The sequence below is a fragment of the Nuphar pumila genome, chromosome 12 (assembly GCF_984573655.1).
Source record: "Nuphar pumila chromosome 12, dmNupPumi1.hap1.1, whole genome shotgun sequence".
Lineage (NCBI taxonomy): Eukaryota > Viridiplantae > Streptophyta > Magnoliopsida > Nymphaeales > Nymphaeaceae > Nuphar > Nuphar pumila.
This window is the reverse complement of record NC_143260.1, coordinates 3,949,738-3,969,596: the sequence shown is the minus strand read 5'-3', so window position 1 is coordinate 3,969,596 and position 19,859 is coordinate 3,949,738. Positions and strand designations below refer to the sequence as shown.

The following is a 19,859-nucleotide window of genomic DNA, read 5'->3' as shown; positions in this document are numbered from 1 at the left end:
GTACGCGACCACTGACTGATCTTTCTTTTCCCAGTTGAGATATTCTGCATTTTTGACATACATAATTGAGATTGCCCCTTTATCATCCTTGTCTTCTCGCGCAACAAATTCCAGTGGAGCTGAAGCGGTTCCATCCAGATGACCTAAGAGACCTTGACTCCTTATAAAAGGAATGATCTGTCTTTTCCAAATCAAGAAGTTTGAGGTGGTCAATTTTTCAGAAACAAGCTGACTGAGAAAATTCGAAGAGAGACCAGATTGGGAAGAATGGAAGGAGTTCATAGTTTAAAGTTAACAAGGTGTTCACGAGATGCACAATCCACTGCTTGAGAAACTTGCTAGTCATCCCTTTTTGCCTTTTTTTTGCTGTGATAAATGCAGGAAAGAGAGCTGAACAGCTCACGCTGAACAAACTTTAATAAATCGCAGATGGGAACTATGCTGGTTAAAAAACAAAGGGTTTCGTGAATATGGAATTTGACAACAGGTGTATTTCATGCACAACAATTTGCAGACATAACGATTTACAGGCACATCGATTTGTGGACACAACGATTTGTAGACACAACAATTTGTAGGCACAACGATTTGTAAGCACAACGATTTGTAGCCACATCAATTTGTATGCACAACGATTTGTAGGCACAACGATTTGTAGGCACAACGATTTGCGTGATTCAGCAATCAAGAAATATGGTATTCTAGATTTGACATTGATGGATGATCAAATCCGATGGTTTCAGACAAGGTTTGTCTGAAATAGAAATTGCGGGACCAAGAATATTCACGATCAGATCTGAGTATTTCAGATCTGACAGAACGAGGAAGTGCGAGACAGAGAATATGCACGATCAAGAAAATTTGGGATCTGACGCAGGGATTGAATATTTCAGATCTGACGTATGTACACGATCATATCTGAATATTCAATACAAATCGTGAGACGAGAATAGAAAGAAGAACCGAAGTCTTTCAGGTCTAACACAGATTCATGTCAAATCTGAATATTCAGGCACGAAGAATAGTAGATGAGTAAATGAAAGAAAGAAGACGAAGATGGAAGAAAAGTGTGGAAGAAGAAAACCTCTTGATTGGATGCTGGTCAGACCTTCTGGAAGTAGCTTTGAAGCCCTAGATGGATCTTTGCTCTGATACCATGATAGATTTCACTAGGATCTGTCACACGTGAAAGCGAGATAAAAGAGAAAGAAGGAGCTACGGTTGTCACGATTTTCAATAATGAAATCGTGACCTAAAACATGTATATATATCCTTTGTTTACAATATGGGTCGGGTCTGATATATTATCCAGACCCGGAATACAAAATAACAAATACAAGTAAAGAATACATAGACAAATAAACTTTTTCACATTGTAGGGTGTAGGGTTGACTGCTTCGACACTTGTTGGCTTGTACCCAGCTGTGTTGGGCGCCACACCCGCACTTGCATCATGTTGAGACAGGTGCTTCGTGGGCGCAAAAGCGCCCATTTTACATGGGAAAGCAACCTGTTTGCTTTTCTTTTTATCTTTTTTCATGATGCTTTTCGTGCTCTCTTTCATGGGGCTACCCCTTAGCAAGAAACTAAATCAAAATCAGTTATTATTTAGAAGCAATGTCACAATATTATTGGCAAATTCAGGTCAGCAGATAAACTACTAACAGTACATAATCTTCATTGCTTTTCAGGAAGCTTTTTCTCATCTTCTTGGTGACCAAAATGAACTTACACAAGAGCTGGCATCTCATGGCATGAGTATTGTTTATGAAATTGGTAACTCATCCATGAAACTACTAACAGTACATAATCTTCATTGCTTTTCAGGAAGCTTTTTCTCATCTTCTTGGTGACCAAAATGAACTTACACAAGAGCTGGCATCTCATGGCATGAGTATTGTTTATGAAATTGGTAACTCATCCATGAAACGAGACTTGGTAAATGCACTTGTTGGCACACTCACAGGTACAACAAAGAGGAAGAAAGCTATAAAGGTACAGGATTGTGTTGCATTAAGGCTTTTCCTTAGTAAATTTTCTTTCCATTGTGTCTCTCTTTCTGAGGATGAAAAAGGCAAGCAGACTTAGATACCTAATCTATTTTTTCAGTTGACAGAAGATTCCGAAGTATTTCAAGAGGGCACCATTAGTCAAAGTCCTGGCGGTGGAAAGCTTAATACTTATAAAGAACTTTGTAATCTGGCTAACGAGATGGGGCAGCCTGACTTAATTTACAAATTTATGAATCTAGCTAATTATCAAGCCTCATTAAATTCTAAGCGTGGTGCAGCTTTTGGATTCTCCAAAATAGCAAAACTAGCTGGGGAAGTTCTTCAGCCTTATGTGCGCTCATTAGTTCCCAGGCTTGTTTGCTACCAGTATGATCCTGATAAAAATGTTCAGGTTAAAATCTAACCTTTTCATATTCCTGCTATAAACTACCATAAATTGATGTCTATACAAAATTTTTGCTAGATGTAATATTATAGTGTTTAGGAGTAGCTTTCATGTGATTACAGATATCTTGCATGTTGCTGGCATCACAAGTTCTTATTACAAGACTTGTTAGTGGTGCATTGTTCATGTTTGTTCTATGAACAGGATTGAGTTTCATCAGCTGTAGTACATGGTTTATGCATCCTATTGATTAGATCAAATTGTATTTTCTGTATTTCACAAGCTTATTCTTTTTCTTATATTGTAGTTTAATTAACTTTTCCCTGGTGGTGTCTTGGAACAATTGCTTTTTTGGCTATTGCATTCATTCTAAAGGCTGAATCTACTATGCAAATGAAGTTTGTGTTTGAAAGTACGAAGTCGGTGTGTTTAAATAGTTCCCTGTGCTTTTAAAACTTAACGAGATTAACTTTCTTTTAATATTGTATTTCTTATTATTGGGGATCTGTCCTGAAGAAGTCTAACTTAGTTTGTCTTCTTGGGTTTTGATTGACCAGTATATCCTGAACCAGATATCGTTTAGTGTGACATCACACTGCATATAATGAAGTGAAGTGTATCAACTTACTCCAAAATGAAAAAATAAAACTGAACGAGTCCCAAGTACTTAAAATTGAGGGTCAGAATAATGGCTCAATATGAAAGATGAATAGCTACACAACTTTTGGTGCCATATCTTCCAAAAGTTGTCATATACCATGCATTTTGCAGCCCTTACTGCATCTTCCTTTATAACATTACCATATTTAGTACATTTTTTATAATAGCACATCCCTTAGTTTCTTTACTATAAAAGATTTAAGACATGGAGACAAGAATAAAACAGCATAATATTTTAATTGCTTCATGAGAAGAAGGGCAATGGATTACAAGTTAGCAACACAAATAATAAATATGCCATTATCAATTACATCTAAGATGTGTGGGTTAAACTTCATTACATACTTAAACATAAGCCTCTAATGTGGTCATATGCCAATAATAAGAGATTAAAATGCAGTAAGACAAATATGTCACGTGAAATTCATGAAACCGATGCAAAATTACAAATATGCCCTTAAATAAATGAACTTTTCACTTTGTATATAGCATAAACAAGACACAGATGGAAAACTCATAATCCTCATGAACTCATTAAGTTGAAAGTTGAGCAATCAGGTATACATAAAATAGAGTTCAACAATTTTGTTACTTGGATATTCCTACCAGGCAGCTGTGTTTTTCCAACACCACTTCTGAACACTCCAGTTTTTAGTTCGTTAGTGTTCAAGTTTTCTTTGTAAATGTAGCTCTAGGCCTTGTTTTGTGATTTAAATATAAACATGAGCTCATGGTACAAATTTGAGTAACTTAACGAAATTTCTAGCAGAACTTGGAATAAAAACATACATTTTTTAGATTGGGCCAAGGTTATAAGTATCAAATTGTTACTCGTATCGGTCGGGCAAAAATTAGCATGTATCGTATCATATTGTAAACATATTATAAATTTTTAATAATTTTTTTTTCAAAATTTCCAAAAAAAAATCAAGAAAATTTTAAAAATAGAAAAAATTCTAAAAAAAGCATAACAGATGAAACAATGATGAATTTCGCAAAATAAAACCATAAAATCACATATGAAGCATTTATGTCTCTATGAGCTACATAAGACTCTTGCAATTAAGAACATGCCAGAAGACTCATACTTTCATATTACAAAAACAAAAACAAAATATTATATGAAACCTCAATAATCTTAATCATCATTATCTTCTTCTTCTTCTCCTTCTTCTTCTTCTCCTCTTGCTAAAATTAATAACAAACCATGTAATTGATAAGTGACAATGTAAATAAAAGGCAACTACATTATTTAAATTTTAAACACAATTAAAACCTTAACTAACAATATTAAATTCACATCCAAGTCATACTAAAATGTCATAAGTCATAACTAAACTATTAAGAGTTCATGATCACTAAAAACATTACATTTAACCAATGTCTTACATGCTAATCTTCATCTCTTAAGTTCTAAACTATAAAGATCTTAAAACTAAATTATCTTTTAGAACCTATTTGCCAAACATTAGGACAATAATTCCTCAATGTTGCATCCAACTGCCGCGCGATAATCTCTTTATCTTTGGCCATTTTTTGGCAAGTGGGTCATTATCATCATCTTCAGAATCTTGAACAATGGTCGGAAGTTCTTTGCATTTTTGCAAAATTCTTCTATTTTAGCAATAACATCAACACGGAAAATTGTAGGAATAGATGGATGATCACATAGACATACATTTTGACCAAGACATGCAATATGTTGCTTAAATCTATGCAGTCTACTTATAATAGCACCACAAAACATACATCTCAATGATAACCCTTGTCATGGTACATCATCCATGCTTTTGTAGTATTGCCATGCAGAATCATCTCTATAAGATGAACATGAAGACGACATCGAAAGATCTAAAATAAACCATAACCAATTAACCACCAAATAAAAATATAGGCATACAAATATTCGACAAGTTTACACACATAACAAACTTAAGTCTTAGTAGTACAAATGTAACGCCCCAAAAAATCCCATACTTGTAATTTTTTACGAAAAGTTTGAAAGCTTTTATAATCAATCATTTTTTAGAGTTTAAAATAATAGTTTAGCAGAAAATGGTGTTTGAAATAATAAGTCAACGGACCTTGTGCGCATTAGCGACCTTTCCTTTACACAATGGATTTGTACCTCCGTAAAATCATTGAAACCATCTAGATTCAAAAATGCAGTTTTAATAGTTTAGAGTTCATACAAAAGAGAAAATTTTAAGGAAACCCTTATACAAAATTACAACAATGTCCTCGGGAGCGAAACGTCAGGAAAATAGTCTTATCTTGATCTCATCATGTCATCATGCCATCGCTTGCCATACTCACCTAATCATCATCTGTACCCATAAGACAGGTCAATTTCATGAAAAAACTGATAGGTGCACAAGTATAACAATTTAGAACAAACCTAACATATGCTTTATGTTATATATGATATGAAATTAACATAAGTAAAATGAACAAGATAACTTTGTTTCGATATTAGCTGTCCTGAGGGTATACAGGAGAAACGTAGAAACAACTGAGATTGCCCGAGGGTTTGTTATGCTATGTATTGTTTTGATACTTTGGACAACTGGCTGAGTCTGCTCTTAAGGGATGGCCAATGACCAAGAGAGAATTCTCCGGAGGCCACTTGTTCAAGGGGATGCATCCATATTTCTGCAGAAGTCCATGGGGTCTACCACCTAGGATAATTTTTGCTAGCGCTGTCCCCTAACTCCAATGACTGTGTACATCGAGTCATTTGCTCGAGGGGTGGTTGCTAATAACCTATCCATCAGAGTTTTTGTACCATCCCATCATCTCCCTTGACAGAACCAAAGAGGCGAATTGGTATGTCAGGTTCTATTTTAACTGACGACCTATTCTACATGCTCTGGTCTTTTAAACCAGCTCGAGCATCTTGCCTGTGAAGGCGATCATCACCATTTATGTGATTTCAATAATGTCATTTTACACGCTTCAAGGTTACCATAAACCTCTCATCCAATCATCGTAATATTAACATGCCCTGCATGTCTGATAGTATCGCTACAATGAGAGGGGTATCAGTTTCTCGTAAAGAAACCCCAACTTAATTGTATGGTGAAAGAAACGATGTAACCATTTTAGTTTAATTTGACATGCTCTGGTCTTTCAGACCACTTTTATATCATTGTACAATTTGCACGTTACGAGATCGCCATAAATCTCTCTTCCAATTACCGTAGTATCAACATGCTGCGCATGTCTCGCGATACCCCTTACGATAAAAGGGGTATGAGTTTCTCAGAAGAAACCCCGAACAATCACATTCCCATGCTTCCAACTGGGGATATCCGGGTCATATCGGATATTAAACCGAAGTTTGTAAACACTTCTTCATATCGTGCTGGTTTGGAAAAAACTTAGTTGCAATTAGGCAACCTTCAAGTGATCGAATTTGCTTTTCAAAACTACGCATGTTTAAATGCTGGATTCTCTCAAGAAAGTCCTTTTTCTTAAAGTTTTAGCTTAAATGCGCAAATCCGTGTCTTTTGTAAAAGAGCAAGGATGATACAGGGTAAGACATGACTCGATGTGCAAAACCATACATCGAGTGAAATCAATGCATACTTAGTGCACGAGGTACAAAACCGTACCTCGACTAAATAAATGTGTAAGCAGTAGTCTGTGCACGTAATAGCGTGATGGCGAAGTAAACAGTACAAAGCAAGTCTCGATGTGCGAAACTACACATCGAGCTAAATAAATGAATATGGAGTGCATGTGGTACAAAACCGTACCTCGGCTAAATAAATGCGTAAGTAGTAGCCTATGCACATAATAGTGCGACGATGAAGTAAACAATACAAAGCAAGACTCGATGTATGAAACCACATATCGAGCTAAATAAATGCATAAACAATGCATGAGGTACGAAACCGTACCTCAGCTAAAATACGTAACAGTAGCCTATGCACGTAATAGCGCGGCGACAAAGTAAATGACATAAAGGAAAAAGGACATAGATCTCAAAACTGCATCCTTGAATTAAAAACGTATATGTGTATATATATATATATATATATATATATATATATATATATATATATATATATATATATATATATATATATGCTTATTCACAAGTTTTAGGATTGTCCTTTGTGCAACTTTCCCCTACCTCGGAGATGGTCGAACTTGTTGACGATTTTGAGCGTAGGTCTTTAAGGGCTTATGCCTTGCTGCGGGTGCCGCGCTCATTGCGCGGATGGGGTGCGTTAATAGGCATGTTGTCGTACTGCGAAAGAAACAATGAAACCTTTTTAATTTAACAAGTAAGCAACGTTTGTGTCACCGGGGTCGAATCTGAACCCAGTTCGAGCTGACCAGACCGGGTCGGGCTCGGTACAAGAGGCAACGCTCGGTTGGACTAAGCTCGATTAAGTTGAGCGGCTCAACTAGGTGGCGCTCGGCAGAGCCGAACCTCCTCAAAATCGAAAGGAGGGGTTGGGCTCGGTGGTTAGGCCTGACTCGTAGGCAGCACCCCGCGGTGCGACAGGGGTTGGGCCTGTGAAGGCCCAACTTGGCTGAGGAGGGGTGGGCTCGGCGGTTAGGCTGAGCCCAAACTGCCCACCTCCGACTTGTCGAAAAAAGAGCAGAGACGCGAGAGGGAGCATAGGGCTCAGCCTGGTAGACGAGCCAAGCTCGCCCCTAACCCAGAACGGGACCGAGCCTAGGCTCAGTCCTTCGTTTTGAGGGGACCAGTTGGGCCCGGTTCAGACCGACTGAGCAGGGAGGGGGCAATTCAGAGCCACCAGTAGTGGTGTCTCTGGTCCGCCAACCGCAGAAAGGGGAGAGAGGGAGAGGGACCTACCAGGAGTCGAGGAACCCTGACGGGGGTCCGACGAGCAAGGAGAGAGGGGCAGGAGGGCACTTCTCTCCTACGTTGGTTCAAAAGAGGGAGAGTGCAGGAGGGCTCTACCTTCCTGCACCTGTCGACATAGAGAAAAGGGGGAGGCAGGAGGGGATAACGTCGATTAGAGAGGAGAGAGAAAGGGGGAGGTAGGAGGGCCGGTGCCCTCTTGCCGGTGCCGATCAGAGAGAAGGGATAGCAGGGAGGGGCGACGCCCCTCCTTGGTTGTAACAAAGGAAAAGAGGGTGCAGGGAGGGGCAGTGCCCCTTCTTTGCTAGGTTAAAAGAGAGAGAGAGAGAGAGAGAGAGAGAGAGAGCAGGGAGGGGCGACGCCCCTCCAATATTATAACAGAAGGACAGGGAGAGAGAGAAAGAGGCAGAGGGTGGGGGAGATGACGTTTACCTGAGCGATGGCATCTCTGGCAAGCGAGAGGTGGAAGGAGATGGGGGAAAATGCAGGGGATGTCAATGAGGGGGGCGAGGGCGCAGGGAAACAGGCGGGGGGGGGGGGGGGTCCGGTGTCGAGGTTGCGCAGAGAGAGGGAGGGGTCGGGGGGGGGGGGTCTGTGTGGACCCGGATCCGGTCGGATCCAACCTCGATCCAATTTTTTTAAAGCACGGGTGTTACAACGAATGTCGACAACTGCTACCAATGTTATGAAAAGCGGTGCGGCGTAGCGAAGCGCTACACCAAAATCTGAGGTAAGGCATAAAGGGTAAGCCTTAATTTTTTTTGAAAACTTTAAAAACTATAAAAAAATATCTAAAAATACAAATAAATAAAAAATGCTTTGTTGCTGAATTAATAATCAATAAGAAATAGAAAATCTAAAATAAATACTAAAAAATACGAGATTAACATGTAAAAGTAACTGAGAAACTGATTGCAAAGTGTAAGCCTCAATTTTTTTTTGAAAACTTAAAAAAAACTATAAAAAATATCTAAAAATACAAATGAATAAAAAAATGCTTTATTGATGAAGCAACAAGCAATAAGAAATAGAAAATCTAAAATAAATACTAAGAAATATGAGATTAACATGTAAACGTAATTGAGAAACTGATCGTAAAGTGTATGCCTCAAATTTTTTTTTGAAAACTAAAGAAAAAACTATAAAAAAATATCTAAAAATGCAAATAAAAAAATGCTTTATTGATGAAGCAACAAGCAACAAGCAACAAGCAACAAGCAACAAGCAACAAGCAACAAGCAACAAGCAATAAGAAATAGAAAATCTAAAATATTTTCTTAGTATTTATTTTAAAAATCTAAAACTATAAAGAAATAGAAATGGAAATGGAAAAATCTAAAAAATCTAAAACTATAAAGAAAAAAATCAAAAGAAATAAAAAACTATAAAGAAATAAAAATCTAAAACTATAAAGAAAAGAAATAGAAATAGAAATGCAAATAAAAATCTAAAACTATAAAGAAATAGAAAAAACTATAAAGAAATAGAAAATCTAAAACATTAAAAAAAATGTTTTTTTGATGAAGAACGCCTAAGGCCTGCGCCTTGAGGCGCAGAGGGGCTCGCCTCAAGGCGAGGCGTGCCTTTTCCGCCTCAAGGCACGCTTTTAACAACACTGACCGCAACATTTGCCTGCCCGACGAAATGCACTATTTAATGAGAAAATCGCAAAACCCTCTCCCTTGCAGATGGATCTGCCCCAAATCGCTCCTAGGATGCGTGGGTTCTCCTCTAATGGCCTCTACACAAATGAGGGAGTCTACCCTCAAGAGGTATTTAAAACCCCAAAAGTAGAAAGGTAACTTTTGATTTTTTTAAAGCGCACCGAAGGTGTATCTTACGATACGCCCTGTATCATACGATACGGGTCGATACAGGGGTGTATCATATGATACAATCAATACGGATACGATACACTCATATCACGATACAAGTGTATATCGTATCAATTTGTCCCAAATTTACGATACGTATCGTATCAGTACGATACTTACAACACTGGATTGGCCCTCTAAATTACTAAAATGTGAATAAAAAGTTGAAAATTAAGGACATTTTTAAAAGCAACAATTAAGGGCATAATAACTACAATATGAGAACTACCATGTGAACCACGCTTTTCATGATTTTTTTGTTCTTTTCTCTTAAATCTAAGTGTACTGATGTGATCTATATGCTTGGTTTTATAAGGACCAGCTCTTGAATAATCCAATTAGGAATAAACAAGATTTTTTAAGGCTTGAAAATCAATGGCTCATATTTTTCATAAATATTCAAGCATCCAATAATCGTATTTTTTCATCGAAAATACACATTCCAACAGTTGATTCCTAGCAAATTCACCATGGTGAACACATCTTCATGGTTGGATTTGCAAAAAAAGTGTTGGAAATGCCCAGTTTACATGGTAGTTCTCATATTCTAGTGACTCTAAGGGCATATATTTTCCTTTCAGTTGTGATTAGGTTACTAAGCTTACCTTATTCTTATGCTGGTTCCACTTCGGGAAAATAAAAAGATAGTAATTTTTCATAGAAAATCTCATGTCTGACATTTCATTCACACAAGACTGATGAATATTTTGGTTGATTTGTATGTGCAATGTGTGAAGAACCATATGTTGGACTCAGGATACTCCATTTTTTCTCCTGTTATATATTCGTTTCTATACTATTCATATTGGAAAACTTCATAAAATAGCTGTATCCCCATATCTTAAGCCATATTCATGTGACATGGAATTTTGTTTGTATCTGTATATGTTGCTGGATGATGATTCTGGTGATTTTCACAGTCGATGTCTGTCTAGGTTAGACTCTTCAGTTGTTAGACTTGTTTCCTTTGGTACTGATTTCCTTTGGCACATCCACAGGATGCAATGGGCCATATATGGAAATTTCTGGTGGCCGATCCAAAGAAAGCTGTGGATGAGTATTTTGATGACATTGTTGATGACTTACTAATACAGAGTGGGTCGAGGCTTTGGCGCTCACGTGAGGCTTCATGCCTTGCCCTTGCAGATGTGATTCATGGTCAAAAATTCAGTCAGGTGATGTTGGTTTTTTTATTTCAAATCTTAGATGTTTGAACTCCTACCAGAAATTATGCTCTGGCGAATTCTTTGGTTTTAGACAAAGTGGAAACATTTTTGTTGAATGTTAGAAATAAAATCTATTCAAGATCCAAATCCAATATGATAATTTAATTGGAAACAGAAATTAGAATTAAACTAGAGTTTGGAAATTTTAACTGTGAGGAGTGAGTTGTTGAAGGTACATTTTCTAGATTGTTTTGAAATCCTAGTTTACTTTTCTTTGTTTCATGTCATTTTCCTAGTTGTTTGATTTAATTTTTAGTTAATCATTAGTTACATCTTAATTTAACTTGAGTTTTGGTATTGAATACACAAGCTTCACGAACAATCTTCCTGTTGTTTCATTTGCCAATGTGCCAAGTCACATTTTATTTTTTTCTGAAGGTGCATCATTGTACAGATTAGTAACGTGTATATATCATTCATGATTAATTTAAGAGTACTGGCATCCACTTCAGACAATCAATAGTAATCTCTTTTTTTTTTTCCTAATGAATCCAATTGATGAAAAAAGCATGCAAAGACACACCTCTTTGCACACATCTACTAACATTGTTTTCCTGATATTGCAGTCCCGACATAGATGATGAATGCTTTAAGTATAAAGTAATCTGCTGTTAGTGGGGTTAAGTCTTTGAAATACTTAATTTGTGCTTACAGAACCTTTTCTGTCTTTTTTAGGCTGGTGTAGCCTATGTAAACTTTTGCTGGTAAGTTGATCGCATTTAATGTTGTCATCCACCAACCTCTTTGGAGTGCTTGCTATTTTAAGCAATGGAAATCCCAAATTTTATGTCTTTCTATGCATTAACCATCCAGTTTATTGCAAATTGTTACTGTCCGGTAGAACAGGTATTACTTGCTTACCATTTGAATAAGGTGATTTTCTCATGTTTCTGCTGAGGCAGAAGGTCTCTCTTGTGTTGATGGTGGCATGTTATTGCCTGTCCTCCTTTTTCATTTTCGCTTTATTTCTGATTACATTTGATATTTATCTTTCTGGATTCGTGGTTAATTAGTAATTTAACATGGCTTATTTACTTGATAGTATCCTTTTCTCTATTTGTGTGATGCATATTCTTTTAAGTTGGAAATGCTTATTTCATTGCTGTTGCTAGCAATTATCAATTACTATACAACTACTTTTCTTTCTAAACTAAAGTTTTTTCTAATAATTGAATTCTGATTTGTTCTAAAAAATATAGGTATCCAATTATTTGAGAAAAATTTGGACAGCAGCCTTTCGTGCTATGGATGATATAAAGGAGACTGTTCGTAATGCTGGTGAAAGGTTGTGCCGATCTGTTAGCTCACTTACGATAAGGTTATGTGATGTATCACTAACTGAAAAGGCTGATGCAAGTAGCACAATGGAAATTGTTTTGCCTTTTCTTCTTGGTGAAGGCATAGTGAGTAAGGTTGCCAATATCCAAAAGGCATCTATCAACATGGTTATGAAGCTTTCAAAGGTGAGGGCTTATCTTCTTATCTTGTGATACAGTTTTTTCCTTGCAAAGAAAATCCCAAGAACAAGATTTGTGATTATGGATCTAATGTGTCCAAGATTAACAATTTATCATGTTAAAAGGCAATAATACCTTTGGAAATTAGTGACTATGGGCTAGACTTGGCTAAGCTCAAATTTTGCACCGTGTCCATAGGAAGAAGGGATCTATGATTAAATATGTTTTCATGAGCACCATTTGCGTGAAAAGTTTATTTGGCCTATAACATGTTTCCTTTATACACTTTTTGCTTTAGGTATCCTTTCATCCTTTGTTTCGTTATGCTGCTAATGAAATTCTATGTGCTATTGTCGACGAGAACAATGGTCAACATTCTAAGGGAAATTTTGTTCATGAGATTTCATCAAGTGGTTATGTATTTAGCATGACACTCTCTCCAATGCAGGTAGAGAAATATATCATATTAAATTAAGTTCTGTAATTTTGTGGCAGGGTGCTGGCGATGCGATTCAATCACATTTGCCTGATCTTGTTTATTGTATGCTAGAAAGTCTCTCGAGCTTGGAAGACCAGCGGATGAATTACATTGAGGTTTTGCTAAGATAAATTTATTCTTTTGAATTAAAGCATGAGGATTTTTCTGTTATTATAAACATTATTATTTTTTAAATGTACAGTTGCATTCAGCAAATATTGGAATTCATTCCGAAAAGCTTGAGAACTTGCGGGTTTCAGTTGCTAAGGATTCACAAATGTGGGAAACTCTTGATGTATGCCTAAAGGTTATTGATGTTCATTCATTGGATCTTTTGGTCCCTCGTCTTGCCCAGTTGGTTAGATCTGGGGTTGGATTAAACACAAGGTACTTCAATAGAACACAAACCTGAATGTTGTTAGAAATTACGTCTGAGGGCATTGTTGGTATTTATCTTTTACATATTATTGTTGTAATATGTTCATATCCCCAAAGGGTATTTTTGTATTTTCTCATGTAGTCTTAATATGTTTATATACAAAGAGGGGCGTCTCAGCCTGGGTATAACCTCTATTTTCCTCTCCTATCTTTTCTTTTCTCTCTTTTCCTTTGTGCATCAGGGAACACATAGCGAGGGAAGCTGCAGCTTTTACATGGTATCAGAGCAGGTCGAAGCAATCAACGTCAGGTCGTGATTTACATTTATTCCTCTTCTCTTTTCATTCTAATCTGAATCTGGTCACGTCAGACCAGATCCCATCATTTTTTGTATTCCTCTCTAAAATCCAAAACTGGTCACGTCAGACCAGGCCCCTTTTCTTTCTTTCCTTGTTCATGTTTTCTTTTCACGTCCTATCAGATCTGATCCTTCTTTGTCTCGTTTGCTTCCATTGATTCTAGTCTTTGTAAGATCAAATCTGGTCACATCAGATCAGATTTAGACTTTTTCAAATTGCATTACATCTGATCTGATCACATCAGATCTAGATCTTCTTTATTTTTTCTTAAATCCAATCTCATTTCTTAAATCCAATCCTGTTTCGTCAGATCTGATCAGATCAGATCAGATCAAATCTTGATCCCTTGCTTTATTTAAATTAAATATCTTTCATTGTGTTCAATCTCCAAGTTTTTTTTTTCAGATCTGATCAATCGTTCTTTACCTTTCTCCTTTTCACCATCCAATTTTGACCAAACAAGACCAAGTCTCGATTTTGGTCCAGATCAGTTTTTCATCAGACTACACACATATTTTTGAAGCCACAGGTTAAAAACAACCAAACAAGCCTGTTTGATCAGTTCAGATTTTGAAGTTCTTTATATTCGTATTGTTAAAATGTAAACTGCAATATATATATATTATTTAATATTATTATATTTTCTTTTATTATTTTCTTTTTCTATTTTTTTATTTTCTTTTTTAGCATCTAGTTCAATAGAAACTAGATATTTTGATCCAGTCAAGTTCCTGTTGGAACTTGACTGTGCAAGTAGCTGTTGGACTGTAGTCCAACAGCTATAATAAATGCTGTTGGACTATAGTCCAACAGCTATAATAATAAATGCTGTTGTAATGTAGTCCAACAGCTATATTAAGAGACGTTGGATTCCAACGTCTCTTTTTGGAGAGCTCAAAATGAGCTCTCCTCTCTCTCCCATTTTTTTTGTATATATAGGGGTGAACCCCTTCAATGTAAATAACCATGCTTCTTAAACATTTTGTTCATGAATAAAGTATTATTTATTTTTCAAGTGTTCTTCCCTTTATACCCTTTCAAGGGTCATGCTTGGAGTGTCTCCAATAGACACTTGTTTGTGAGTTATTTGTGCATTTGTTGAAGACCACCATTTTATTACATGTGGGCTTCGATTATGAAGCACCACATTTGGGAAAAAGGTTTATGGGGTATAGTGGATGGTTCCGATTTGGAACCTAAACTATCTCTTACCAAGAAAGAGGGTGATAAAGAGGTTCCTCTAACGGAAGAAGAGAAGAGTAAGGCGTTAGCCACTTATGAAAAGAAATGGAAAGAATGGAGGATAGGGCATGCAAAAATTATGTCATGGCTCATCAATAGCATAGACATTAAAAAATGCTCTAGTCTAGCTAAGTTTGAGCATGCTGATAAGGCTTGGGAATACCTCAAAAACATGTATTCCCTTAAAGATATTGCACATGTATGCAATTTAGAAGATAAAGTTCGGACAATGACTCAAAAAGATAAAACTATTCGAGAATATTATAATGAGTTGTCCGAACTTTGGGAAGAGTTGGCTCTTCTTGAGCCCAAATGGCATTGTGCCGAAGACATCGAGTTTCGCCAAAAGCAACTCGATATGAAACATTTTTATCAATTTGTGAATGGTCTAAGGCCGGAGTTTGAATCCACCAAATCGGCCCTTTTACATCGTGGAAAAATTCCTTCTATTGTTGATACTATAGAAGAGCTCACTATGGAGGAAAATAGACTTAGAAAAAGTACTCCAAAAGTTGATGATGACTCCGTTTTAGCTGTATCTAGACCGGGAAATCATACTCGTACTTACAAGCCGCCTCATTTTGGAAGGCAAAACGACGACTTTGATAACAGAAAAGTTATTTGTCATCATTGTCATGAACCGGGGCACTATAGGCCTCAATGTCCAAAGTTAAAAAGAAGAGAAGAAAAAAGAGTTGCATCTGTTGAATCTGAGTCAAAAGATCAAGATGCACCTGTGTCTATGGCTCAACTGATGGAAATCCTTCAACCTCTTCTCAAAGGGGTATCCTCCTCAACCGAAGCCTCAACTGGAGCGGCAGTTGCATCTTTTTCCGGTCCAGGTAACTTTCCTTGGCTTTTAGATTCTGGTGCTTCTTTTCATATGACCCCAAATGTTAATAGTCTATCCGAATGTCTTAAAAATAACTCAAGTGTGTCAAAGGTTTTTACAGCCGATGGCACATCTCTCGAAGTAAAAGGAATAAGATGTTTTGAAAATCTTCAAAAATCCAAAAGATTTTTTATCCCAGAAGTTAGATATATCCCTAAACTTAATTTGAATCTCTTATCTGTCTCGCAAATATCTGATTATGGATGTAATATCTCCTTCTCTTCTCATGGTTGTTGGGTACAAGATCGCCAGTCAGGGAAGCTGATTGGGGAAGGCCATGGAGAAGGAGGACTTTATTACATGGACTTTTTGGAATTACCCAAGAATACATTTTGTTATAATATTCAGAAATTAGAATTGGATTTATGGCACAAAAGGCTTGGCCATCCTCATATGTCTAAAATTCAATATTTTCCAAGTTTGGAAAAATTTTGTAATTCTGAAAATTTTTCTTGTAAAGACTGCATTCTTGGCAAAATGAAAAGGTTACCATTTCTTAGTAGAACTTTTGTTTCCTCACGACCACTTGAGTTAATACATTCGGATGTTTGGGGCCCCGCACCAGTTATTTCCAAAGGTGGTTATACATATTATGTCATTTTTGTTGATGACTTTTCTAGACATACTTGGATTTATTTTCTTAAACATAAATCTGATGTCTTTGCTAACTTCCAAATATTTCATAAAATGGTTAAAAATAAGTTTCAAAATGATATTTCTGTTTTTCGCACTGATTCAGGGGGAGAATTTATGTCCAACGAATTCAAAGACTATCTCAATTTACATGGTATTACACATCAAAGATCATGTCCACACACTCCACAACAGAATGACCTAGCCGAACGCAAACATCGGCACATTATGGAAACTACTAGGACATTGCTAATTGCAAATCAAGTTCTAAAAAGTTTTGGGCTGAAGCGGTCCTAACTGCCACCTACCTCATTAATAGGATGCCATCTTCCTCATTAAAGAATACAACTCCAATAGAAAAGCTTGTTAATTTAACTCCAGATTATTCTAGATTAAGAGTCTTTGGATGCAAATGTTTTGTTTTCACCAACAGAAATGATAAACTCTCTCCTCGTGCAATCCCATGTGCCTTTTTAGGATATGCTGATAATCAAAAAAGGCTACAGGTGTTTCGATTTTCAAAATGACAAATTATATGTGCCAAGAAATGTATCTTTTTTAGAAAAAGAAAGCTTCTTTGAATTTGAAAAATCCAAGGATGTCACTGAATACTCGTTTTTAATTGATCCAACTTCAAAATCCAATGAATGTGATGTTGGATGTGACCTTGACAATGATCAAAGTCCTATTGTTGTTGAAAATAATGATAATGAAGAGCAAATCCATAGGGATGTTAGTCTACAATATTCAAGACGTAGAGAGCAAAATCTTCCATGTGCATTACAAAAATACTCTGAAGTCTCACCTAGAAGAACGTCTAGAATCTCTAAACCTCCAGAAAAATTTGTGTCTTATGAATCTTTTTCACTCACGTATAGGGCCGCCATTACATTAATACAATCATATGTTGAACCATCATCCTATTCTCAAGCAAAAAATCATATAGAATGGATAGAAGCCATGAAAATAGAATTGGATGCACTAGAAAAGGCCAATACTTGGAAGATACAAGATATTCCTCCGGGTAAGAAACCTATAGGTTGTAGGTGGGTATACAAAGTCAAAACCAAAAGTGATGGGACCCTGGAAAGATATAAGGCCCGTTTAGTAGCAAAAGGATATGCCCAAGAGTATGGCATCGATTATGAAGAAACATTTGCTCCTGTGGCCCGTATGACCACTGTTAGAACTTTAATAGCCTTGGCCTCCATTAGAACATGGCCTATCTTTCAATTAGATGTCAAAAATGCTTTCCTGAATGGGAATCTCGTTGAAGAAGTATACATGGAAGCCCCACCTGGTATTAATATCCTTAAGGGTAAAGCTCTTCGTCTAGAAAAAACTCTTTATGGTCTTAAACAGGCTCCAAAAGCCTGGTATGACCGATTTAGTCATGTTATGCTTGATATTGGTTTTCAACCTTGTTTAACTGACACTGCTTTGTTTGTTAAGAAATCTGATGCAGGCATCATTATTCTTCTTCTGTATGTGGACGATATGATCATCACCGGAGGCGACAAACAGGGAGTTGCAAATATCAAATCTCTTCTTAAAACTCACTTTGAAATGACTGACCTAGGTTTATTAAGATATTTTTTAGGCATTGAAGTTGCTTATTCCCCTCGGGGGTATTTGATATCTCAATCTAAATTTGCTCTTGATATCGTTTCCAGGTCTGGAATTACAGATGATAAGAAAGTAGACACTCCAGAAGTTGTCAATGTTAAAATGAAAATTGATGATGGAGAACTTCTTGATGATCCTACTCCTTATAGACAACTTGTTGGAGCTCTTTCTTATCTTTCCATTACTAGGCCAGATATAACTCATGCGGTTCATACAGTTAGTCAGTTTCAGCATGCTTACACCTCCGTGCACATGGGAGCGATTTTGCGTATTATTAGATACTTAAAATCCTCTTTTTCACGAGGACTCTTCTTGTCTGCTTCATCTTCATTAAATTTAATTGCATATACTGATGCTGACTGGGGAGGTGATCCCAATAATAGACACTCAACTACTGGTTTTTGTGTGTTCCTAGGTGAAACCTTAATTTTGTGGAGGTGCAAGAAGCAGCAGAAAGTCTCTCTTTCCTCCACCGAAGCTGAATACAGAGCCATGGCAACCAACACTATGGAGGTTGTTTGGCTCGGACGATTGCTAGCGGATATGGGAGCTAAAGCAACGCAAGCTTCAAAGATGTGCTGTGACAACAAAAGTGCGATCTACATTGCAAGCAACCGGACATTCCATGAGCGCACTAAACACATTGAGATGGACTGTCACTATGTCAGAAAGGAATACTTACATGGAACCATTGATCTGCCATATGTTACATCAGAATATCAATTAGCAGACTTCTTCACCAAGCCTCTCGCTGCTCCCAGATTTCACTTCCTCTTAGACAAACTTTCGCTCATTGTACCGTAAGTTTGAAGGGGAGTGTTAAAATGTAAACTGCAATATATATATATATTATTTAATATTATTATATTTTCTTTTATTATTTTATTTTTCTATTTTTTTATTTTCTTTTTTAGCATCTAGTTCAATAAAAACTAGATATTTTGATCCAGTCAAGTTCCTGTTGGAACTTGACTGTGCAAGTAGCTGTTGGACTGTAGTCCAACAGCTATAATAAATGTTGTTGGACTATAGTCCAACAGCTATAATAATAAATGCTGTTGGACTGTAGTCCAACAGCTATATTAAGAGACGTTGGATTCCAACGTCTCTTTTTGGAGAGCTCAAAATGAGCTCTCCTCTCTCTCCCATTTTTTTGTATATATAGGGGTCAACCCCTTCAATGTAAATAACCATGCTTCTTAAGCATTTTGTTCATGAATAAAGTATTATTTCTTTTTTTCAAGTGTTCTTCCCTTTATACCCTTTCAAGGGTCATGCTTGTAGTGTCTCCAATAGACACTTGTTTGTGAGTTATTTGTGTTAAATATGTATATGTAAATGAATATATTTCTGTACTGTATTGTACCACTTGTACAGCATACTGTACTGTATTGTACTACTGTACTGTATTGTACTGTATTGTACAACATACTGTACTGTATTGTACTATTGTACTGTATTGTACTGTATTGTACAACATACTGTACTGTATTGTACTATTGTACTGTATTGTACCACTCGTACAACATATAAATATCAATGGAAAGGGGAGAAGATATTATTGCCGCCCAACATTTTTTTTCTCTCTTCCCTCTTACCTCTCTCTCTATCTCTTGCTACGATAGTAAGGTGACTCCCACATCTGATTTCTCACATGGTATCAGAGCAAAGGGCGTGGTAATCACGATCATCTGGAAGGCCCCTAAGGACCTTGACGTGCGTTTTTGGGCGTTCTCAAGGAAAGTGTTTTTTTTTTTTTATTTCGACGTCGTTTCTTCATTTCCTCATATCGTGCAT

The 19,859-nt window shown here is 36.7% G+C and overlaps 1 protein-coding gene across 1 annotated transcript in view; it reads left to right on the top strand.

Moving 5' to 3' along the window:
- LOC149819701 (ARM repeat superfamily protein) overlaps positions 1–19,859 on the top strand; it is a 133,901-nt gene that overhangs the window by 41,238 nt on the left and 72,804 nt on the right. Inside the window, exons 21-26 of the mRNA XM_089982954.1 lie at positions 1,828–1,995; positions 2,110–2,403; positions 10,770–10,946; positions 12,197–12,460; positions 12,950–13,048; positions 13,135–13,319. Coding sequence (XP_089839080.1) covers positions 1,828–1,995; positions 2,110–2,403; positions 10,770–10,946; positions 12,197–12,460; positions 12,950–13,048; positions 13,135–13,319 — 1,187 coding nt within the window. The remainder of the gene's footprint in view (positions 1–1,827; positions 1,996–2,109; positions 2,404–10,769; positions 10,947–12,196; positions 12,461–12,949; positions 13,049–13,134; positions 13,320–19,859) is intronic.